The sequence below is a fragment of the Neoarius graeffei genome, chromosome 5 (assembly GCF_027579695.1).
Source record: "Neoarius graeffei isolate fNeoGra1 chromosome 5, fNeoGra1.pri, whole genome shotgun sequence".
Taxonomy (NCBI): Eukaryota; Metazoa; Chordata; class Actinopteri; order Siluriformes; family Ariidae; genus Neoarius; species Neoarius graeffei.
The window spans coordinates 102,334,150-102,356,813 of record NC_083573.1 but is presented as its reverse complement, the minus strand read 5'-3'; the positions used below and the strand labels follow the sequence as shown (position 1 = coordinate 102,356,813).

Sequence of the window (22,664 nt, the reverse complement as noted above, 5' to 3'; positions counted from 1 at the left end):
TTACAGGTCTATATTCCCCTTAGAACAAAAGATATGGGCCTCCAAAAATGCTTGCAAATGAAGTGTACAATTCCCGGACCCCAAAAGTGGGCGTGGCACCCAAACTTTGAAGGGCCAAAATTCAAAAACTGTTCCAGCTAGGAAGCTAAAATTTTGGATTCTTTCTTTGGACATCATAAGGCACTAATAAAATAAATATCAGGCAAATTGAAGAGGTGTCACTGGGGAGGGTGTGTGAATTGACATGGAATGACCCAGGGGGCAATACTTTCAGAGGGTTCTCTTAAAGCTTTAGATGGAGAAACTCACCGTGTTATAGTCCTGAAAAGGTTCATTTTCTCCTCGACACTAAATGAAGCTGCTGAGTTTCACTTTCACTTCCTGCTCTGGGGGGACACACACTATGGAGACCCAGGGCCTCCTGATCCTCTTCTTCTTCTTTAGGGTTTTATGGCGGTTGGCAACCAACTTAAAGGAGCATTACCGCCACCAACTGGGCTGGAGTGTGGAACAGGTAGATATTGGATTAAATAATAAAAAAAAAAAAAAAACACCTTATATCCTCTGGGCTAGCCCAGTTTCTTTGAGAAATCTGAGAACAAAATGATATACATGGCTAGATGCCTTACCTAAGATGCCAGGTAGATTAAAACTGCTGTGCTTCACTGTGCTTAATGACTGACAAAGGTTGTTTCTTTCTTCCTCATACTGTTTGCAGTGAAATAAAACATGCTCTACTGTTTCCAGCTGGCTACAGTAATTACAGTTTCCTGTGTGATGTTTACCTATTATTTTTAGTGTACAGTTAAGCCGTGTGACCAATTCTTAGACGGGTTATCATGCTCTCATCTTTCCTACTTCTACCTTCCAGTCTTCCTTTGTCCACCTGTTTTTGGATGTTGTACAGATGTCTGCCCTTTTCATTATCATCCCAGTATTCCTGCCAGATTGATTTGGCATGATTCTTTATAAGGACCTTAGCCTCCGCCCTACTCACAGGGATTAGTAAATCTACCTCTGTATGCTTGAGTGTTTGTTTGGCTAACTTGTCCACCTGCTCATTACCCTCAACACCAGCATGTGCCGGTACCCAAAGAAAATGAGTTACTATTCCTACTGCTTCTAGATGGAATAATGTGCTGTATATTTCACTGATGAGGTCGCCCCTGAATGATCTACCTGACTGTATGCTTTGTAGAGCTGAATAACTATCTGAGATGATGACAGTATTGTGAATTTTGTTTTCTTTTATCCATTCCAGGGCCAACCAGATCGCTACTAACTCTGTAGTGTAAACAGATAAGTTGCCATCTATTCTTTTCAAAATGCTCACATCATTTGCTGGAATGTGTACTGCTGAACCAGCACACTCTCTTTCTGGATCTTTTGATCCATCTGTGAATATGAATGTATGGCAGGGAAAATGTAACTCTAAATAATTCTGCACTATGGCTTCTACTGTCACCTCTTTTGGTTTCTTTTTAATTTCTAAGTGAATGCCCAGGTCTACAGAAGGTAATGGGAAAAACCATGGCTGAATAGAGGATAAAGGTACAACAGAACTGTACTGCAACTGATGTAGCCCTAAACTCTCTGCTTTAGCATCACCTATCCACCCAAAGCTTCTAAAGTTGGACTTGTTATGCTCCCAACAGTCATTTAAAATATTTTTAGCTGGATGATCAGCAGATTGTCCTCTAAGGTTAACCCAGTATGTTAACATAAGTTGTATTCTTCTAATCCTTAGTGGCATCTCACCCTTTCCATCCTGCATTGCAGGTACAGGGGATGTTTTAAAGGATCCACTACAGATCCTCAAAGCCTGAGCTTGCAGTACATCTAAGACCTTTATGTTAGATTCAGCTGAAGACATCTATGCTATGCAGACAATCAAAGACAGACCTCACAAGTGCCCAGTATACATTAAGCAAAGCTGCTCTGCTGGCTCCCCAGGACTGTCCTGATAAACAGCAAAGGATGTTAACCTTTTTACACTTGTTTCCTACCTTACTCATGTGTACTTTCCATGTTAACTTTTCGTCAAACCATACCCCAAGAAATCGGATAGCTTTGACTTGCTCAAGAGGATGTTCATAAAGTTTTAAAGAAAAAGGAGTGATTTTGCGCCTTCTTGAAAAACATATTACTTGAGTCTTTGACACTGATAGCCTAAAACCCCATTCATTTGCCCACTTTTCCACTTTCTTTATTGCTGCTTGCATTTTTGTTTTGACGTGAAATATTACGTCCTCTGACCCATAATGCTCCATCATCTGCATATAAGGATTTGCCTATACCTTGCTCTATGTTTAAAAAGATGTCATTAATCATGATATTAAACAATAATGGGCTACACACACACTACCTTGCGGTGTACCATTCTCCACTGTATACATTTCAGAATACTCTGTACCTACTTTTACCTATATCTTCCTGTCAAATAGAAAATCCAAAATCCAGTTGTATGCCTTACCACCTATTCCCATGGACTCTAACTTAATTAGCAGACCCTCCTTCCAGAGCATGTCATAGGCTTTTTCTATGTCAAAGAATACTGCTATTACTATCGCCTTATTGGTCTGAGCCTTCCTAATGTCAGACTCTAAACATAAGACTGAATCCATTGTGTTACGGCCTTTACGGAAACCACTCTGATAGGGAGAGAAAAGAGTCCTTTACTTTCCATATGGTAGGTTATTCTTTCTGTGACTATCCTCTCCATAACTTTGCCTAGTTGTGATGTTAACGCTATAGGCCTATAACTACCAGGATCAGAGGGTTCTTTCCCTGGCTTAAGTACAGGAACTATTATTGAATGCTTCCACATTGATGGAAGATGCCCAGAATCCCATGCTGTTAAATAATCTCAGTACTATCCTTAGTGTATCGTCTGTCATATTTGCTAACATTTTGTAGCATACCATGTCTTTCCCTGGAGTAGTCCGTTTGGCAGATATGGCTTTCCTCAACCCAAACATAGTAAGAGGCAGATCCAATGGGTTTTCTGAGCTTTCCTTCCTTATTAAGACATTTGGGTGCTTTCTTAAAATGTTGTCTCTAACTGCCCTAGCCTCTTTAGTTAGGTTTTCAGAGCTGTGCACCTTCCTAAATGTTTGTGCTAAAAGTTCAGCTTTTTCCAGATTATTAATGGCTACTAGCTATATTTCCACTATTCAAGACTGGTAACTCATGATTCCTTCTAATCCCTCCCATTCTTCTTATCATGCCCCATACATCAGACAGTTTCACAGTCCTTCCTATACTATTACAGTATTCCCTCCAAAAGGTACGCTTTATTTGTTTGCTTTATTTGTTTGCTTTAATTGTTTTCCTAACAGCTGCCTGAGCTCTCTTATATTCAATCAAAGCATGTTGAGAATGACACTTTTTAAGATCCTTAAAAGCTTATTTCTTGCCTTGACTGCTTTACTGCAATCCTTATTCCACCATGGAACATTCTTACTTCTCCCATTTCCTTTAACTTTAGGTATAGATTCCTCAGCTGATATTATTATTTCATCAACCAACAGACTATTAAATTCATTAACATCTATTTCTTTCACCTCCCTTAGCTTAAGGCATCTTACTGCACAAAATACTTGAAAGTTTTCCCAGTTTGCATTTTCCATCTTGGTGTTTTTAATCTTTTCACAGCACACTTCTAATCCTATTTTAGTTAATACTGGATAATGATCACTACCAGTTGTAGTTTTCTTTACTACCTTCCATGAACTAGTACCTGCTAGCTTGCTAGATAAGAATGTCAAATCAGTGACAGATTCTGTGTTGCTGATACCACTGTATCGTGTACCCTCCCCATTGTTAATGCATACCAAACATTTATCATCAATAAACTCTTCAATTATATAACCATTTGAGTCTGTGTGATCACTGCCCCAAAGCAGATGGTGTGAATTAAAATCTCCACACCAAACCATATTACCTTGTACTGGCTCCAAAATGTTTTCCAGAATATTTTCATCTAGCTTCCCACAAAGATTATAATAGTTCACTATATTCACTGGGCCTCTTTTAGTCCATACCTTAGTCACAATTGACTCATGATTCTTGTTGACCTCAAGAACTTTATAGCTGATTCCATTTTGGATAAAAGTTGCAACTCCTCCTCCTCTACCATTTCCTCTATCCCTTCTAATTGCAGTATATCCCTTAATGATAAAATCTAATTCAGGCTTCAACCAAGTTTCCTGCACACAAATTATGTTAGGTTTTTCCTTTAATTTATCAGTGTACTTCTTGAATTCTTGACCATTAGTAATCAAGCTTCTGGCATTCCACTGTAATATTATTAACAGCATTAAACTAATCATAGCTTGACGTAACTTGAGAAGATTGACTATCCGTGTTTAGATTATCTCTGACTGTCTCCCAGAGTAACCCTTTGATACCCAGATACTTTTCAGCTGACCTCACAATTATCTTTATCCTTTCCGTTCGACTCTGAGCTGAACAATTAATAATCTCTGCCATAAAGAGCACAAAGTCACTCTTATTGATAGCTAGACCATCCCTTTCCAACTTTTTACACCCCTCACAGTTATTAGTGGACTTGTCATTATTGACTTCTCTACGTTCATTTTGTTTTAGTAACGGTGAGATTCTAGGGACTTTCTTTACGGCTTCTGAATAGCTAATACCTTGGGAAGCTTTAACTTTCTGCACCTCTTTAGCTCGCTTGCTAAACTCGCAACCTTGATAGGCTGCACTGTGTTCACCACCGCAGTTACAGCATCGTTTGTAATCTTTGTCACAGTTCTCGTACTTTTTTCGCTCCGCCTACTTAAGCGAGTAGGACGTTTCTTTGTTTTGCTCCTGCTTGATCTTTATTTTACTTTTTCACTTAATTTCCACTATTCATTTTATTTTTCACCTTTACAAGATAAGTTAGCTTTTAAAACAAAATGCCAGGGGGCAAAAAAATCCAGAAGATCCTGCAGAAAATGCACAGAACTAGAACAGAGGATTTCTATCCTGGAATCAAAGATTGATGCCCTGCCAAAGACGGACGAACTAAGAGCGACATCTCACGAAAGGAGTACAGAAACAGTGGCTGAGAATGCAGAGATTGCACTCCGACAGGCCGATGGCATTGCAGATCGAGTGGATGAATACATCGATCTAACAGAGCAAAATGTGAGTACAGAAAACTGGTACAAGATGGGTGGCAGGCCCAAAAATAAAAACAGAAGAGTAATTACTTCAACACCAGTTCGTTCTGATACTATGCAACCCATGCTCCACAGCCATGCTATTAATCCACAGCCCATAAGGCTTCAGAACAAATTTGAATGCCTCAGGGATGTGGAAGCAGAATTTTCAGGCGGACAAGCACATCACAGAAAGAGATCGCACCACAACCGAAGAGCTGTGGGAAGAGGCAAAAAGCAGCTCGTAACACCACCTGATCCCACACAGGGTTTCTGCAGGCTTGAACAAGTTCAATTTAAGACCTTTTTAAGACCATAACAGGTTAAATTTCAGACTTATGCCGCACAAAAAAAAAAAGAAAATTGTATATGAAGAGTATATGAGACAGTCATTGGGTGTACTCATTTTTGTAATTTAAACAAACTTAAACTATCATGTTTTACCTTAGGCCACAGTGCTGCCCTGTTGTGATTGGCTCAAAACTCACGACAAGTCTGTGCTTGTCTGTTGACGGCTACAGAGGAAGTTGCGCCATTTTCTAATTTACACAGAGCAATTTAAGGTCTTTGCACTTTGCATGCTCCTTGGACAATATGCCTGCATTTTTCTGTTTTTAACAATGAGATAAAATCTCTTGCGATGGTGATCTTGTCAAGATGGCAGCAGTTACACTTCGGTTAAACAGCAAAAAGAAACATACAATACTAGTAACAAAACAATGCTAACTGCATAGATTAAAAAAGTGGCTATGAACAGACAACAGCACATATCATGTATCATATTACGGCAGCAACAAGGAGTAGTAACATCCATGACCTTATGCTTAAAGCTCGACAAAGGAAAAACTTGACAGCAAGCTAATTAGCATTTGTTACCGGCTACAGTCGGAACTCGGCATGTTAAAAGTGGGTCAACGTTGTAACGACATAACGTTACTGTACAATAGGGTGCATCAGTTGCCCCCTAAAAATGAAAAGTTCCTCCGATCATGACACATTTTTCTTTTTATGTTCCTTTTGGTAAGAAAACACACTAGGTGAAATATTTTGACAAAATTCAAAAGTTTAATGGTGGCACCAGGAGCTCAAAGTTATGGAAAAAGCTGCTATTTTACGACTTTTATGACAAAATTTCGATCACTTTTCATGAAATATTATGGCACCTCATAGAGTATACCAAATATCTTAGATACTGTAGACAGTATGTCTAGAATGTCTAAAAATATTTGGAGGTTTATTTTAGGGTGTCACTAGCATTATCTACCAATGTTATAACCCTGGTTTTAAGCTTGCCGCTTATGCATATGCTAGCCCCTATTAAATGCAAATGTTTCTCTGGGTCACAAAAAAATCAATAAATGGAGTCCAACATTGTGATTCAAACCTTACGCGAAAACATAAAATAAGTGTGTGGCAGCGGGGGCGTGGTCAAGCGCCGGTCTGTGACAGGAGGGCGGAGTCAGGGAAGGTGAGTGGCAGATCCACTACACCTGAGAGCAATTAACCTGTGTTTGTGTCTTCCCAGTGACCGCGCCCTACTTAAGGAGGGAGAGTGAGAGCAGAGGGGCGCTTGCTTGCTGAACGTGTGTGTGTCTGAAAAGTACACCTAATTATTAGGCTGAAAAGTGTAATAATAAATCGAGCTGTCAAACCTGATCTCTGTCCTGCCGTCCTCTGTGCTCCACCCACGAACACTGAACTGCTACAGTGGTGCCGAAACCCGGGACCTGGAGCACAGCAGCCTCCCAGCCCCATGGAGTCCTCCCCGTTCGCGGAACTGATCCACGCCCTCGGCACGGCCCAGCAAAGCCAGCACCAGGCGCTACTCACCCTCCGAAAGGAGCAAGAAGAGCGGTTCGAGGCCCTGGTGTTGGCCCAACAAGAAGATCGCCAGGCATTCCAGCACCTCCTCGCGTCGGCGGGGCCCACCAGCGCTCCTACCGCGGGCCCGTCTCCCCTCACCAAGATGGGCCCGCAGGACGACCCCGAGGCGTTCATCACGCTCTTTGAGCAAATCGCCGAAGCCTCGGGGTGGCCGATGGAGCAGCGCGCGGCGCGCCTCCTCCCCCTGCTCACGGGAGAAGCACAGCTGGCCGCGCTACAGCTCCCCACCGACCGCCGGCTGGCCTACACGGACCTCCGCCGGGCCGTCCTCCAGCGCGTGGGGCGCACTCCAGATCAGCAGCGCCAGCGCTTCCGCGCGCTGCGCTTGGAGGAAGTCGGCTGGCCGTTCGCGTTTGGCCAGCAGCTCCGGGACGCCTGCTGGCGGTGGCTGAGGGCCAACAACCGCGACGCCGAAGGAATCCTCGACCAGGTGGCGCTGGAACAGTTCGTCGCGCGCTTGCCAGCAGGAACCGCGGAGTGGGTCCGGTGCCACCGCCCGGCGTCGCTGGATCAAGCAGTCGAGCTGGCGGAGGACCATTTGGCGGCTATACCAGCGGCAGGACAACAGATGGCGGCATCTCTTCTCTCTCTCCCCCCCCCTCCTTCTGTGTCCCGTCCTCGCCCCATTCCCCCTCCGCGGAGGCGGGGGCCGGCGCCACCCCAGCCGGCCCGCCGCACCCGCGGTGCCCTCCCGTTTCTCCCTTCTATGTCTGTCTCTCCCCCACCTCAGGTGAGTGAGCCCCAGATCGCCAGTGCAGAGGGAAAGCCCGGGCCGGTTTGCTGGCGCTGCAGGGAGCCGGGCCACCTTCAACAGCAGTGCACGGCGATGGAAGTGGGCGCGGTGGTTCGGATCCCCGACGCGCCAGAGGCCGCCCTTGATCGGGCCGGGGCGTATCGCATACCCGTGAGTATCCAAGGGGCTACATATCAGGCGTTGGTGGATTCGGGTTGTAATCAGACCTCAATTCGCCAAAACCTGGTTCAAAACGAGGCATTGGGGGGGAGCACAGGGGGTGAAGGTGTTGTGTGTGCACGGGGATGTTCACAGCTACCCTTTGGTGTCGGTCCACATTATTTTCAGAGGGGAAAAATTTATAGTGAAGGCGGCGGTTAATCCCCGCCTTACCCACTCTTTAATTTTGGGGACTGATTGGCCGGGATTTCGGGGTTTAATGACACGTCTAATAAAGAGTGGGTCCTGCCATTTAACAGGGGGAGGTCCCGGTGCCGCTTTGGCGGGAGCAGCTGTCGCAGAGCCGTCTACGTCATCTCCGCGTCAGAGTGAGGAGCCGCCGGTTCCTCCTCTCTCTATTGGGGAATCCCTCGCGGATTTCCCATTAGAACAATCGCGAGACGAGACTCTGCGACATGCTTTTGACCAAGTGAGAGTAATCGATGGTCAAACGCTCCAGCCGAATGCCACCCCGTCCTTCCCCTACTTCGCAATTATGAAGGATAGGTTGTACCGAGTGACGCAGGACACTCAAACTAAAGAGCGTGTCACGCAGCTTTTAATTCCAAAGAGCCGCCGGGAATTGGTATTCCAGGCGGCTCACTTTAATCCCATGGCTGGACACTTAGGGCAGGATAAAACACTAGCCCGAATAATGGCCCGATTCTATTGGCCGGGGATTCGCGGCAATGTCCGTAGGTGGTGCACGGCATGCCGCGAATGCCAGTTAGTAAATCCAGCTGCCATTCCAAAAGTGCCTTTGCGCCCTCTTCCATTAATCGAGACCCCGTTTGAAAGAATTGGGATAGATCTCGTCGGGCCATTAGATCGGTCAGCACGAGGGTACCGCTTTATATTAGTTCTGGCGGACTATGCAACGCGATACCCGGAAGCAGTGCCTCTGCGCAATATCTCAGCACGCAGTATTGCAGAGGCGCTCTTCCGCGTCATCTCCCGAGTTGGAATCCCGAAAGAGATTCTGACTGATCAAGGCACTACGTTTATGTCACGGACACTGCGCGAACTGTATGGGTTATTGGGGATTAAGCTGATCCGCACCAGCGTGTATCACCCACAAACGGACGGTTTAGTTGAACGGTTCAACCGCACCCTCAAAATTATTATTAAAAAAATTCGTAAGTGAGGACGCACGTAATTGGGATAAGTGGCTCGAACCCTTGCTGTTCTCAGTGCGAGAGGTTCCCCAAGCCTCCACGGGGTTCTCCCCGTTCGAATTATTATATGGGCGTGAGCCGCGCGGCATCCTAGATGTGCTGCGGGAAAATTGGGAGGAGGGACCTTCACAAAGCAAGAACGAAATTCAGTACGTTATGGACCTGCGCGCAAAACTCCACACGCTCACCCACCTAACTCAGGAGAATTTGCGGCAGGCCCAGGAACGGCAAGCCTGCCTGTACAACAAGGGTACGCGCCTTAGAGAGTTCACTCCGGGAGATAAAGTACTCGTACTGCTGCCCACGTCGAGCTCCAAATTGATCGCCAAGTGGCAAGGACCCTTTGAGGTCACACGGCGAGTCGGGGATGTCGACTATGAGGTGAGGCGAACGGACAGGGGTGGGGCGCTACAGATTTACCACCTCAATCTGCTTAAACTCTGGAACGAGGAGGTCCCCGTGGCATTGGTGTCGGTGGTTCCGGAGAAGGCGGAGCTGGGGCTGGAGGTTCAAAAAGGGGGATTGGCATCACATACCTCTCCGGTCCCCTGTGGAGACCACCTCTCCCCGACCCAACTCACGGAGGTCGCCCAGTTGCAGACCGAGTTTTCGGATGTGTTCTCGCCCCTGCCCGGTCGCACTAACCTCATAGAGCACCACATCGAGACGCCCCCGGGGGTGGTAGTGCGTAGCCGCCCTTACAGGCTACCCGAACACACACACAAAAAAAAAAAGGTGGTTCGGGAAGAACTTCAGACCATGCTCGAAATGGGCATCGTCGAGGAGTCCCACAGTGACTGGAGCAGCCCGGTGGTCTTGGTACCCAAGGCCGACGGGTCGGTCCGGTTCTGTGTGGACTATAGGAAAGTCAACGCGGTGTCTAAATTTGACGCGTACCCAATGCCTCGTATTGACGAGCTGCTCGATCGACTAGGCACGGCTCGCTTTTATTCGACACTGGATTTGACGAAGGGATATTGGCAGATCCCCTTGACTCCACTATCCCAAAAAAAAACGGCCTTTTCCACACCGTTTGGGTTACACCAATTCGTCACACTTCCGTTTGGGCTGTTTGGGGCGCCCGCTACGTTTCAGCGGCTGATGGATCGGGTCCTCCGCCCCCACGCCACCTATGCGGCCGCCTATCTGGATGACATCATTATATATAGTAATGACTGGCCGAGGCACCTGGAACATCTAAGGGCCATCCTTAGGTCGCTGAGGCGAGCGGGTCTCACAGCCAACCCAAAGAAGTGTGCGATTGGGCGGGTGGAAGTACGGTATCTGGGCTTCCACTTGGGCAACGGGCAGGTGCGTCCCCAAATTAACAAGACCGCAGCGATTGCGGCCTGCCCGAGGCCCAAGACCAAAAAGGGGGTGAGACAGTTCCTGGGGCTGGCTGGCTATTATCGTAGGTTTATACCTAATTATTCGGACGTCACCAGCCCGCTGACTGATCTCACTAAAAAGGGGGCACCAGATCCGGTCCAGTGGACGGAGCAATGCCAGCGGGCTTTTTCAGAGGTAAAGGCTGCACTGTGTGGGGGGCCACTTCTACACTCCCCTGACTTTTCTCTCCCCTTTATGTTGCAGACCGATGCGTCGGACAGAGAGCTGGGGGCGGTTTTGTCCCAGGAGGTGGAGGGGGAGGACCGCCCCGTCCTGTATATAAGCAGGAAGCTGTCGGTGCGTGAGGGGCGCTACAGCACCATAGAGAAAGAGTGTCTGGCCATCAAGTGGGCGGTCCTCGCCCTCCGGTACTACCTGCTGGGGCGCCCTTTCACCCTCTGTTCGGACGACGCGCCCCTCCAGTGCCTCCACCGCATGAAAGATGCCAACGCGCGGATCACCCGTTGGTATCTGGCACTCCAACCCTTTAATTTCAAGGTGGTCCACAGGCCGGGGGCGCAGATGGTCGTGGCGGACTTCCTCTCCCGCCAAGGGGGGGGGGGGGGGGAGTCGGCTGCAGGCCGGACGGCCGCCCGGCCTGAGTCGGGCGGTGGGGGTATGGTCAAGTGCCGGTCTGTGACAGGAGGGCGGAGTCAGGGAAGGTGAGTGGCAGATCCACTACACCTGAGAGCAATTAACCTGTGTTTGTGTCTTCCCAGTGACCGCACCCTACTTAAGGAGGGAGAGTGAGAGCAGAAGGGCGCTTGCTTGCTGAACGTGTGCGTGTCTGAAAAGTACACCTAATTATTAGGCTGAAAAGTGTAATAATAAATCGAGCTGTCAAACCTGATCTCTGTCCTGCCGTCCTCTGTGCTCCACCCACGAACACTGAACTGCTACAAAGTGTTTTTTGGCAAAAAAATGAACCTCATGGTGCCACCATTAGACTTTTGAATATGGTCAAAAAATTTTACAGGATGTCTTTATTGGTGAAAAGGAACACCCAAACAAAAATGCATCAGATTTTATGAAAGTGAGGGCAACTGATGCACCCTACTGTACAAGCAATGCTTATTTAATGGTAACAAACTTAAGCCCTATATGTTGAAATTCCTATCTTATTCGTTCGTTAATTTATCACACAGTCTTACCTCAGTCAACTTCTTCCCTCCTTCTATGGAAATTCAATGTCTCAGACGCGGACACAAGTAGGCGGGGGATGCGTTTGATTAAGTCTCCTGATTGGCTGGTGATAGATTGGTGTCATTATAGCATGTCGGAGTGGTTCATGCCAGGCTCAAGTCCGATCCACCACTGATGAGTAGACCTGACAACGGTGACCAAAATTGAGTGATGGCATGCAATTCAGTGTTTCCCACAGACCAGGTAGCAATTTGTGGTGCTCCACTGTGCCGATGAGGGAATCGTGCATGGTGGTGTCGTGGCGGTCGGTGGAGTTGGTCATTGGGGTGTATGCAAAGCGTTTACAGCGGGCGGTGTTCAAACACAGTATTTTTCTTCAGAGTCACCTGCTGGGACTATTTTAAAGCTACAAGAAGCATTTGAGATTATTCAGTTCAATCTAAATCGGGGTGTGCGATCTGACGATATAAAATCGTTAAGAATAAGAATGAGTAGAAGATCGCAGACGATCTGCCAAAGTGGAGAAATCGTATAGATCGCCTTGGCCAATGAGCGCAATAACTTTTTTTTCCCTTTGGGTACAATAACTTGACGTTCTATGCTGGTTCCCGCCAACGCGGCAGACGTAAGACGTCCTTAACCTGTAGAGGGACTGAAAATCCGCGATCGCGGAAAACGGACGGAAATCGCGGAATTATGCATCTGAAACGGAATTTATTGTCAGAAATGGAATCTACACATTCTAAGCTTGGGGAGGCTGGGACCTCCCCTGCCCGAGCTACGGGCGTCCAAAGTGGGGCTGGAGCCGCCGATGGGAAAACGAAACTAAAGCCGAGCACCGTGGCTCTTCGTCCCGAGGCACTGTAAAGTCGGGCTGGAGCCCGGGATAGAAACGAAACCTAAGCGGAGCCCCGCGGCGCGCCTCGTGGCAAATTACAGTGGTGCTTGAAAGTTTGTGAACCCTTTCGAATTTTCTATATTTCTGCATAAATATGACCTAAAACATCATCAGATTTTCACACAAGTCCTAAAAGTAGATAAAGAGAACCCAGTTAAACAAATGAGACAAAAATATTGTACTTGGTCATTTATTTATTGAGGAAAATGATCCAATATTACATATCTGTGAGTGGCAAAAGTATGTGACCCTTTGCTTTCAGTATCTGGTGTGACCCCCTTGTGCAGCAATAACTGCAACTAAACGTTTGCGGTAACTGTTGATCAGTCCTGCACACCGGCTTGGAGGAATTTTAGCCCATTCCTCCGCACAGAACAGCTTCAACTCTGGGATGTTGGTGGGTTTCCTCACATGAACTGCTCGCTTCAGGTCCTTCCACAACATTTCCATTGGATTAAGGTCAGGACTTTGACTTGGCCATTCCAAAACATTAACTTTATTCTTCTTTAACCATTCTTTGGTAGAACGACTCGTGTGCTTAGGGTCGTTGTCTTGCTGCATGACCCACCTTCTCTTGAGATTCAGTTCATGGACAGATGTCCTGACATTTTCCTTTAGAATTCGCTGGTATAATTCAGAATTCATTGTTCCATCAATGATGGCAAGCCGTCCTGGCCCAGATGCAGCAAAACAGGCCCAAAGCATGATACTACCACCACCATGTTTCACAGATGGGAGAAGGTTCTTCTGCTGGAATGCAGTGTTTTCCTTTCTCCAAACATAACACTTCTCATTTAAACCAAAAAGTTCTATTTTGGTTTCATCCGCCCACAAAACATTTTTCCAATAGCCTTCTGGCTTGTCCATGTGATCTTTAGCAAACTGCAGACGAGCAGCAATGTTGTTTTTGGACAGCAGTGGCTTTCTCCTTGCAACCCTGCCATGCACACCATTATTGTTCAGTGTTCTCCTGATGTTGGACTCATGAACATTAAGATTAGCCAATGTGAGAGAGGCCTTCAGTCGCTTAGAAGTTACCCTGGGGTCCTTTGTGACCTCGCCGACTATTACATGCCTTGCTCTTGGAGTGATCTTTGTTGGTCAACCACTCCTGGGGAGGGTAACAATGGTCTTGAATTTCCTCCATTTGTACACAATCTGTCTGACTGTGGATTGGTGGAGTCCAAACTCTTTAGAGATGGTTTTGTAACCTTTTCCAGCCTGATGAGCATCAACAACGCTTTTTCTGAGGTCCTCAGAAATCTCCTTTGTTCGTGCCATGATACACTTCCACAAACATGTGTTGTGAAGATCAGACTTTGATAGATCCCTGTTCTTTAAATAAAACAGGGTGCCCACTCACACCTGATTGTTATCCCATTGATTGAAAACACCTGACTCTAATTTCACCTTCAAATTAACTGCTAATCCTAGAGGTTCATATACTTTTGCCACTCACAGATATATAATATTGGATCATTTTCCTCAATAAATGACCAAGTGTAATATTTTTGTCTTATTTGTTTAACTGGGTTCTCTTTATCTACTTTTAGGACTTGTGTGAAAATCTGATGACGTTTTAGATCATATTTATGCAGAAATATAGAAAATTCTAAAGGGTTCACAAACTTTCAAGCACCACTGTACGTCCCGAGGCGCGGGGCTGGCGTGCCGTGCCCGCGCTGGTTCTTTGGGGAGAGGGCAGAGGTCTCTGGCTGTCAAGTTTGGGGAAGCTTCTTTAAATATAAACTACATTTCGAGCACAAGATGCTGGTGCTAGCAACATTCAAACAGCCACAATAAAGCTATGCAGAAGCTTCCCACCACCAGTCTGGACCATTTTCAAAAAGCTATTTGGTGTTTTGATACTTAAATCATTTCAAAATAACCGAAGACTGTGTGTTATTCAACATGTCATATTTTACTTTCTTTTTTTATATTCTAAGAATGCACTTTATCAGAGTGATGTTTACTTTATCAGAGTGAGGATATTCACTTTATCAGAGTGATGTTTACTTAGTGTTGTTGTCTTCACAACCAATAGTGCACTTTATCAGTGTTATCAGTGCGTTTACAATGTTTGCACATGCAAAATTGCTACTATTTCATTAAAATCTGTTCAGAAAGGTTTGTAGCCCCAAAATGCCTGTTTTTGTTTTTTTCGATGGAAGATCATGATAAAATCTCGATTTCGATTTTTTATGTTAAAAAATCGTGATATGACATTTTTGCCATATCGCCCACCCCTAAATCTAAATTATTTTAAGTTCTTTAAGAGAAGACAGCTAAAACAATTTTTACCAGAACCCTGCCTGGTTTCATTCCTCGACCCAACTTTAGATTACAGGGCAGGCCATTAGTTTGCTGGGCTTGATGTTGGTGGAAAACCTGTCTTTTTAAATTTATGAAAATTACTCACCAAAATTGAAGTTAAAGTTTAGTTTTTACCTTAGTTTTTTACCTTTTTGGTGGCAATCTTTCAATCATTCTTTAGTTGACATTCAAGGAATAAAGTGCAAAAGAACAAGCTGGAGGTTTTTATTTTAAATATTGAACTCAACACTTAACCAATACTAAAATGAAAAATAGTATAATGTAACAACAAAATAATAATAAAATATCATAATTAGATGTAAGAAACCACTTAAGGTAACACCAAGGCAACTAACAATAATGAAAAAGCATTACCCTAATTGGTGCAAAGCCTGCATGCCCTATCAGAACATTTAATTCTGCGTGGATTCCTGAAAAAAACCTCAAGTGCCCTATCGTAAGGGAAGTCATTTAGACTGGTACCAAAATTCAAAAAAGTGCTTATTTAAGGAGTTAAAGGCATTTTTGAGACAAAGTCGGCAAACAGTCTTATTTTGTCAATTTGGGTGTGCCGAATTCAAATCTGCAATATGCCGAGCTCTGACCTCTGTTGACCTCTAGAGGTCATTGAACTTTGGGCCTGTAAACGTCTCAGCTGAACCCAGTTTCTCAGCTTTCTAAGGAATGAAATGTACTAAAATGATTAATGAAGTTAGCAAATGGCCTTCTTTGTTAAATGTTTGGGTGCTGAATTCATTTTTCATTTGTAAAACGACATATGACCTCTGATAACCTCAAGGTCATTAAACTTGGCCTAAACGGAAACCATGTCCCACAACCCTTGTTCTTGGTGATTCCACTGTAAGACATTTAAAAGGACATGGGATGATTATTTGTTGCCTTCCAAATGCATCCATCTCTGACACCAAAGACAGCATTTTGAAACTCATGTCCGAGCATAAAACTATCAAACGTATTGTTGTGCATGTGGGAGCAAATGTTTTCAGAGAACAGCTGTTTGTCCAAGATGATTTCAGAAAACTTTTTTCTGACCTCTATAAGACTAGAATACAATCTTTTATCAGTGGCCCACTCCCTGCAAGGGGAAGCTTTGCATTTACTAGACTCTTCAATCTTAACACCTGGCTTGGAAAAACTTGTTTTTCATTTGGTATGAACTTCATAGACAATTTTAACCTTTTCTGGAATCGCAGAGAATTCTTCAAGCCAAATACCATTGAACTCAGCCGGATTGGGATCAAAGTTTTAGCTGATCACTACAGCCTCTCTCTCCAGCATGCATTCTTTTCTCAGCCAACATTGAGCAGAACTGCTGATAAGTGCTCACAGACTGACCCAGTTACAGATATCAACAATACCTCTGCAAAGTCAAAACAATTACCCATGCAAGCACAGCAGAGATGCTTCAACAAGGACACACGGCCATCTGGGGCAGACTGCCAAGGACATCAACAATCACATGGAGAATGTGAACATGTTGTTAACAATGGGCAGCCACAGATATCTGCATCGCCCATCCCTATTGAGGACCTGACCAAAGACAATCATGCCAAGGCTGCATCATCCACATCTCGACCCCATGCAAGTATCACAGAGACTGTCAGGGAGACAGTCACCACAGAGACAGTCATGGAGACACTCACAAAGACCTCAGCAAAGACCCAATCTCAGGCTCGCTCTTCTGACTTTGTTGGATTTCTTCTGACTTTGTTGGATTTCCCTAAAAGTATGCAGAGATTGCTGCCAATGGCTGCACTCTCTTTTTCCAGCCCAAATCATTCGCGACAAGCAGTGTACCCAGTTCATCGAAAATCAACCAACAGACTGAACTGTGTTCGCCCAGGACTTTCAGCTGGCTACCAATCTTTTTCACCATCTAAAAAATACATGACATCTCCAATCCTTCCCCCGCCCAACCTCATGGAATATACAGAGAGTCTTGTATGATGTGCTGTGGGTCCCTGCATTGGGCGTAGTTTTGAAAACAAGCTGGGACCCAATATGCCTATGCCATTCTCTATTCCTGTGTTGATAAGAAATAGAAAACATGGAGTATATTTAACCAAGGTGGTAAACCAGTCTAGTCTCCTTCCTGTTTCAAAACAACATCAGAGTGCCCAAGCGGATATTACTTCTAGACTTTCTGTAAAGCTAGCTCTTCTGAATGTTAGATCACTTTCAAACAAGTCATTTTTAATTAATGATCTTATTTGCAAACACAGTCTTGATCTTTTGCTTCTAACTGAAACATGGCTGGATCAAGCAAAGAGTGCTACCACCCTTATTGAAGCAGCTCCCCCAAATTTTAATTTCATGAGTGCTACCCGAGATGGGAAAGGTGGAGGGATCGCAAATATATTCAAAGCCTCTTTTCAATGTAAACAGTCCTCACTTAGTGATTTTACATCCTTTGAACACTTATGTGCACTTGTTACATGCTCTCCTAACATATTGTTATTAACTACTTACAGGCCTCCGAGACATTCAGCCAAAGTTTTTCTGGAAGAGTTTGGTGAACTGTTGTCAGTCATTTGCTTAGAGTTTGACTGTCTTATTATATCTGGGGATTTTAACTTGCATGTAGATAATCCTGAAAACACTTATGCCAGAGAACTATTTGCACTTATTGACAACTTCAACCTAGTACAACATGTACAGGGGCCGACCCACTCTCGTGGTCATACCCTTGACCTCGTTATCGCAAAGGGTTTTACTGTTTCTACTACTGTTGTTGGCCTGGCCTTATCTGATCATTTCTGTGTTTTCTCTGATGTTTCTATGTCCCCTCACATTCAGAACAGCTCAATGACTATGGGTAGGAGAGTCATAAACGACAACACGTGTTCTCTTTGAGCAAGCTCTCTCTCAGATCTCAACTAAAATGTCAGACTCTGTAGACGACTTACTGGAAATTTTCAATTTAAATATGACCCAAATTATGGATGATATTGCTCCATTCAAAATCAAAAGAGTCAATGAAAAGCAGAAAGCACCATGGAAGCAATACCCAGCTGTTAAACTGCTAAAGAGGGAATGTAGGAAGACTGAAAGAAAATGGCGCAAATCTAAACTTCACATCCATTATCAAATCCATAAAGAGATGCTTTGTAAATATAATTATGAAATTGGTAAAGCAAGACAGTCTTTCTTCTCCAACATCATCAACAGGAATATGAACAATGCCCATGTGCTATTTTCAACAGTAGAGAAGCTAACTAATCCCTCACCACAATTAGCACCTGAACTTCTCTCAGTTAATAAATGCAATGAGTTTGCATCCTTCTTCAAAGGTAAAATTGATAAAATACGGCAGAATATTGCTCATAATATTTCTCAGTTGCAAATAACTGAAAAGCTGCAATCACCAGTGACACAGACAGACAATTTCAACACAATGTCAGAATTGTGTTTGATTGATTACGAGACTCTTGAAAAAACTGTACAAAATCTCAGTTCCTCAACATCTGAATTGGACATTCTGCCCACCAACTATTTTAAGTCTGTTCTTCACCTTATAATTACAGATGTGCTTCAGATCATAAATACATCCCTAGAGACTGGCATTTTTCCTGCGTCCCTGAAAAAAGCCGTTGTAAAGCCCCTACTTAAACAGAATAATCTGGATGCTTCAGTATTGAACAACTACAGGCCAATATCAAATCTACCATTCATCGGGAAAATCCTTGAAAAAATTGTCTTCAATCAATTAACTGCCTTCTTGATATCAAACAGCTGTTTTGATAACTTTCAGTCAGGATTTCGTGCCAATCACAGCACTGAAACAGCACTGATTAAAGTTATAAATGACATACGTCTTAATACTGATGCAGGCAAAACATCGGTCCTGGTGTTACTGAACCTCAGTGCAGCTTTTGATACTGTTGATCACAACATACTGCTATATTGACTTGAACACTGGGTTGGGTTGACTGGGAAAGTTATCAATTGGTTAAAATCATACTTAAAAGATAGAAGCTTCTTTGTTACCATGGGAAATTGTACCTCAACATCAATTGTCCTTGACCTGTGGTGTCCCCCAGGGGTCGATCCTTGGACCATTACTATTCAAACTTTATATGCTCCCACTTGGACAAATTATCAAGAACAACTCAATTTTGTATCACTGCTATGCAGATGACACCCAAATTTATTTTGCTCTATCACCTAATGATTATGCCCCCCTTGAATGTCTCTACCAGTGTATCGACCAAATCAACAACTGGATGTCACAAACATATCTGTGAAGAATCTCAGTCATCCAGGTACATAGTAATCTGTGGTTGGTTGAAGAGAGCAACTGGACTTGCTTGAAGATACTTGAAAACGTTTCGTTTAGGATGAGAGGCGAAACGTTTTCAAGAATCTTCAAGCAAGTCCAGTTGCTCTCTTCAAGCAACCACAGATTGGGTGTCACAAAATTTTCTTCAGCTGAACACAGATAAAACAGAAGTAATTCTATTTGGGAAAAAAGATGAAAGACTCAGGATTACCACTATTCTTGACACAAAGGGGATTAAAACAAAAGATATGGTTAAAAATCTTGGTGTTTTCATTGACCGCGAGCTAAACTTTGACAGTCACATGAAAGCAATCACGAAATTGGCATTTTATCACCTAAAAAACATTTCCAAACTAAGAGGACTTACCGGTATGTCAAAAAATGATCTGGAAAAACTGATACATGCCTTCATCTCTAGTAGGGTTGACTACTGCAATGGCCTTTTCACAGGCCTGCCAAAAAAGACCATCAAACGACTTCAGCTGGTTCAAAATGCAGCGGCTAGGGTTCTCACACGAACAAAAAGAACGGAGCACATTACTCCAATTCTAAGGTCCTTTCGCTGGCTTCCAGTAAGCTACAGAATTGACTTTAAAGCATTGCTGCTGGTGTACAAATCTCTAAATGGTACAGGGCCCAATTACCTCTCTGATATGTTGCAGCAGCCTAACCCAATCAGATCTACCAGATCGGAGCAGCAAAATTTACTGGTAAAACCTGTTGTTAAAACAAAGTGTGGTGAAGCAGCTTTTAGCTACTATGCAGTACAGCTATGGAACCAACTCCCAGAGGACATCAAAAATGCTCCTGCTGTTGGCAGCTTCAAATCTAGACTAAAGACCAAGCTGTTTTCAGATGCTTTCTGCTAACTGATAAATATCATCATCTTTACATGTTTTAAACTTTACTTAACTTTTACAGCAGTGGTGTGCACAGATAGACACGAGGTGGTGCTCAAGCACCTGCCCCTCTGCCCTCTGTCCAAAAAAGTGCCCTTTTGAATTTAACAGTTTACTGAGGCCAATGTCTACATGATCTTTTAGAAAAGCCGCGGCATTAAAAGTGTGTGTGAAAATAATGTCCCGATGTGTGCCCCCTCCGCACACACACCGGACCTCTGTCTCTCTTGCTCTGTCACGTGAACAAGCGTGCAGTGCATTCAATGTGAGGTTGCAGCAGCATAGCGTCCTGGAAGCCACGACCTTGTCGTAGTGCAGACAACACATCGGGCAGTCAGTCAGCTCTTCCCCTGCCCCACCAGCCAGGTAACACATGAATCGAGTGAAAATGTATTGTTTGCCCTCTAAGCCCAAGCTGTAATTATTTTGTCGTGAAGTAGCCCGTCGCATACAGAAACAACTGCACATAAGTATTATATTTTTTGCTAGACCATTTTCAGATTTAGGAAAACAAAAATTTCTTTTTCTATTTTGTTCAACTAGAGATTCCTGGCAAAGTCAAAAAGCCTTGATGTAATAAATTAAGTGGTTGTTTTACATCTTTAAAAACTAAAACGGGTCAGTGGCGACCCGAACACAAGAGGAGGGTTAAATCTCAGACTTTTATAATAAGGTGTTCCACATGCGCAAAAAAGTGCCCTTTTTCCCCCCAGAGCACTTGCCCCCCAAAATGTCTGTGCACGCCACTGTTTTAGTCTCTGCATGTTTTAAACTTTACTTAACTTTTATTCTGCTGTTTTTACTGAACTTTTACTTCATTTTATTATTTTATTTCTACTATTGTTTAATTCTTATTTTTTCTCTCTTCTTCCCCCTTTATTTTATGTAATTTTATTTTCTATTGTTTACTGTTTTGCTTTTACCTCTGTAAAGCACACTGAACTGCCACTGTGTATGAAATGCGCTATATAAATAAACTTGCCTTGCCTTGTGTTCTCCACCACATTTGCTACATCTCATCTTGCCCTTACATACAGCTGCTACATGCCCAAACCTTTGGCATTTATAACACCGGAGTGGTGGTGGGATGTATAGTTTAACACCGTATAACACATGAATCCAACAAACACTTTATCCGGTAGCTCCTTCTCTTCAAATGTAATCATTACAGACAGGCTATCACAGATTCCACCATTTCTCTTCATCTTAAGACGCTTAATTGCATTCACTAACTTTCTTGATGTTTTCTTTCAGCATTTCTGCAGTTATATCAGTTGGAATTCCTGTAATGACACCTCTGCTGAGCTTTTGATCATTAGCCCTTGAACACTGTACAGACTTTCCATTGATCTTTTGTACCTTTAAAGCTTTCTCATATTGCTCGGCATTATTACACAATACTAACAACTGTCCATTCTGCAAAACCTTTGTACTCCCCTATTTCCTTGTTTAAACCCTTCGTGAGTTGGATTGGATTCCACTCTTTAAAAGTGGTATCCGTCTGCATCAACTTAATAAAACCTTAGGACTTTCCCTTTCATACCTTTCTGAATCAGATCTAGAGTCCGCAGTATCTGGCTTTTTCCTCTTTTTCTTTTTATTTCGATAAAATTTCCACGCCTCGCTCTGTTGAGCATTGGCGCCACCAAACTCAAACATTCCTCTCTCACTTCCTGAATCGTCACTTCCATCCTCCATCTAACCAGTCACAGCCCAGCTGTTGCCAACCGCCTCACTTCAGACTCCTCCTCCTCCCTCCTGATCCTCTTCTTCGTTATTGTTTTATGATAAACAGCTTTTAGGTTCTTTACCGCCGCCTTCTGGACTGAAGTGTGAACCAGAATGTTTTCTTCACTATTGTACTAAATTCTCCTCATAATTCCTGGATCATTTAAAAACCTAAAAATAGCCCAATATCCTACATTATCTGACCTCAAGTGCAACATCTCTCTGATTCCTAGTGTCATATGATTCATTTGAAGCGTCTCTTTAAGTGTCAAGTCAAGTCAACTTGATTGTCAAATATGCTATACATGCAGCACAGATGAAATTTCAGTCCTCTCTGACCCATGGTGCAAACAGGCAATGCAATAAATAAAAATAGAATAATTGAAAAAACAAACAATATAAACAGTATAAACACTCTAGATAAGAACTAGACATAGACTAAACACTCAAACAATATAAACAGTATAAACACTAGATAAGAACTAGACAGACTAAACATTCAAACAAACTATAAACAGTATAAACACTAGATAAGAACTAGACATAGACTAAACACTCATATATATATATATATATATATATATATATATATATATATATATATATATATATATATATATAAAAAAATACACACACGTAAATTGGTGCAAATAAACAAACAGTCAAGGGCACTTGAGGTATCGCAGGTAAACATGAAATAAGCAGTATAAACAAACTAGCAGCTGTTAAGGTGAGGTAGTGCGGAATAGTGCAAATGAGCGAGGTAAAGTGAGATGTGCAGGCCCTGAGTTCAGTGTGTTAATGAACGTTGAGAT

The 22,664-nt window shown here is 43.6% G+C and overlaps 1 protein-coding gene across 4 annotated transcripts in view; it reads right to left on the bottom strand.

Moving 5' to 3' along the window:
- Positions 1–21,852, bottom strand: part of LOC132887152 (NACHT, LRR and PYD domains-containing protein 12-like) — a 56,591-nt gene extending 34,739 nt beyond the window's left edge. For 3 of the 4 annotated variants that reach the window (XM_060922586.1, XM_060922589.1, XM_060922587.1), the window contains exon 1: positions 21,665–21,852. In XM_060922586.1, coding sequence (XP_060778569.1) covers positions 21,665–21,819 — 155 coding nt within the window. In that variant the 5' untranslated portion in view covers positions 21,820–21,852. Of the gene's footprint in view, positions 1–309; positions 578–21,664 lie in introns of those variants that run through there. The other variant, XM_060922588.1, reaches the window with a different exon arrangement.
- Between the last annotated feature and the right edge of the window lie 812 nt (positions 21,853–22,664).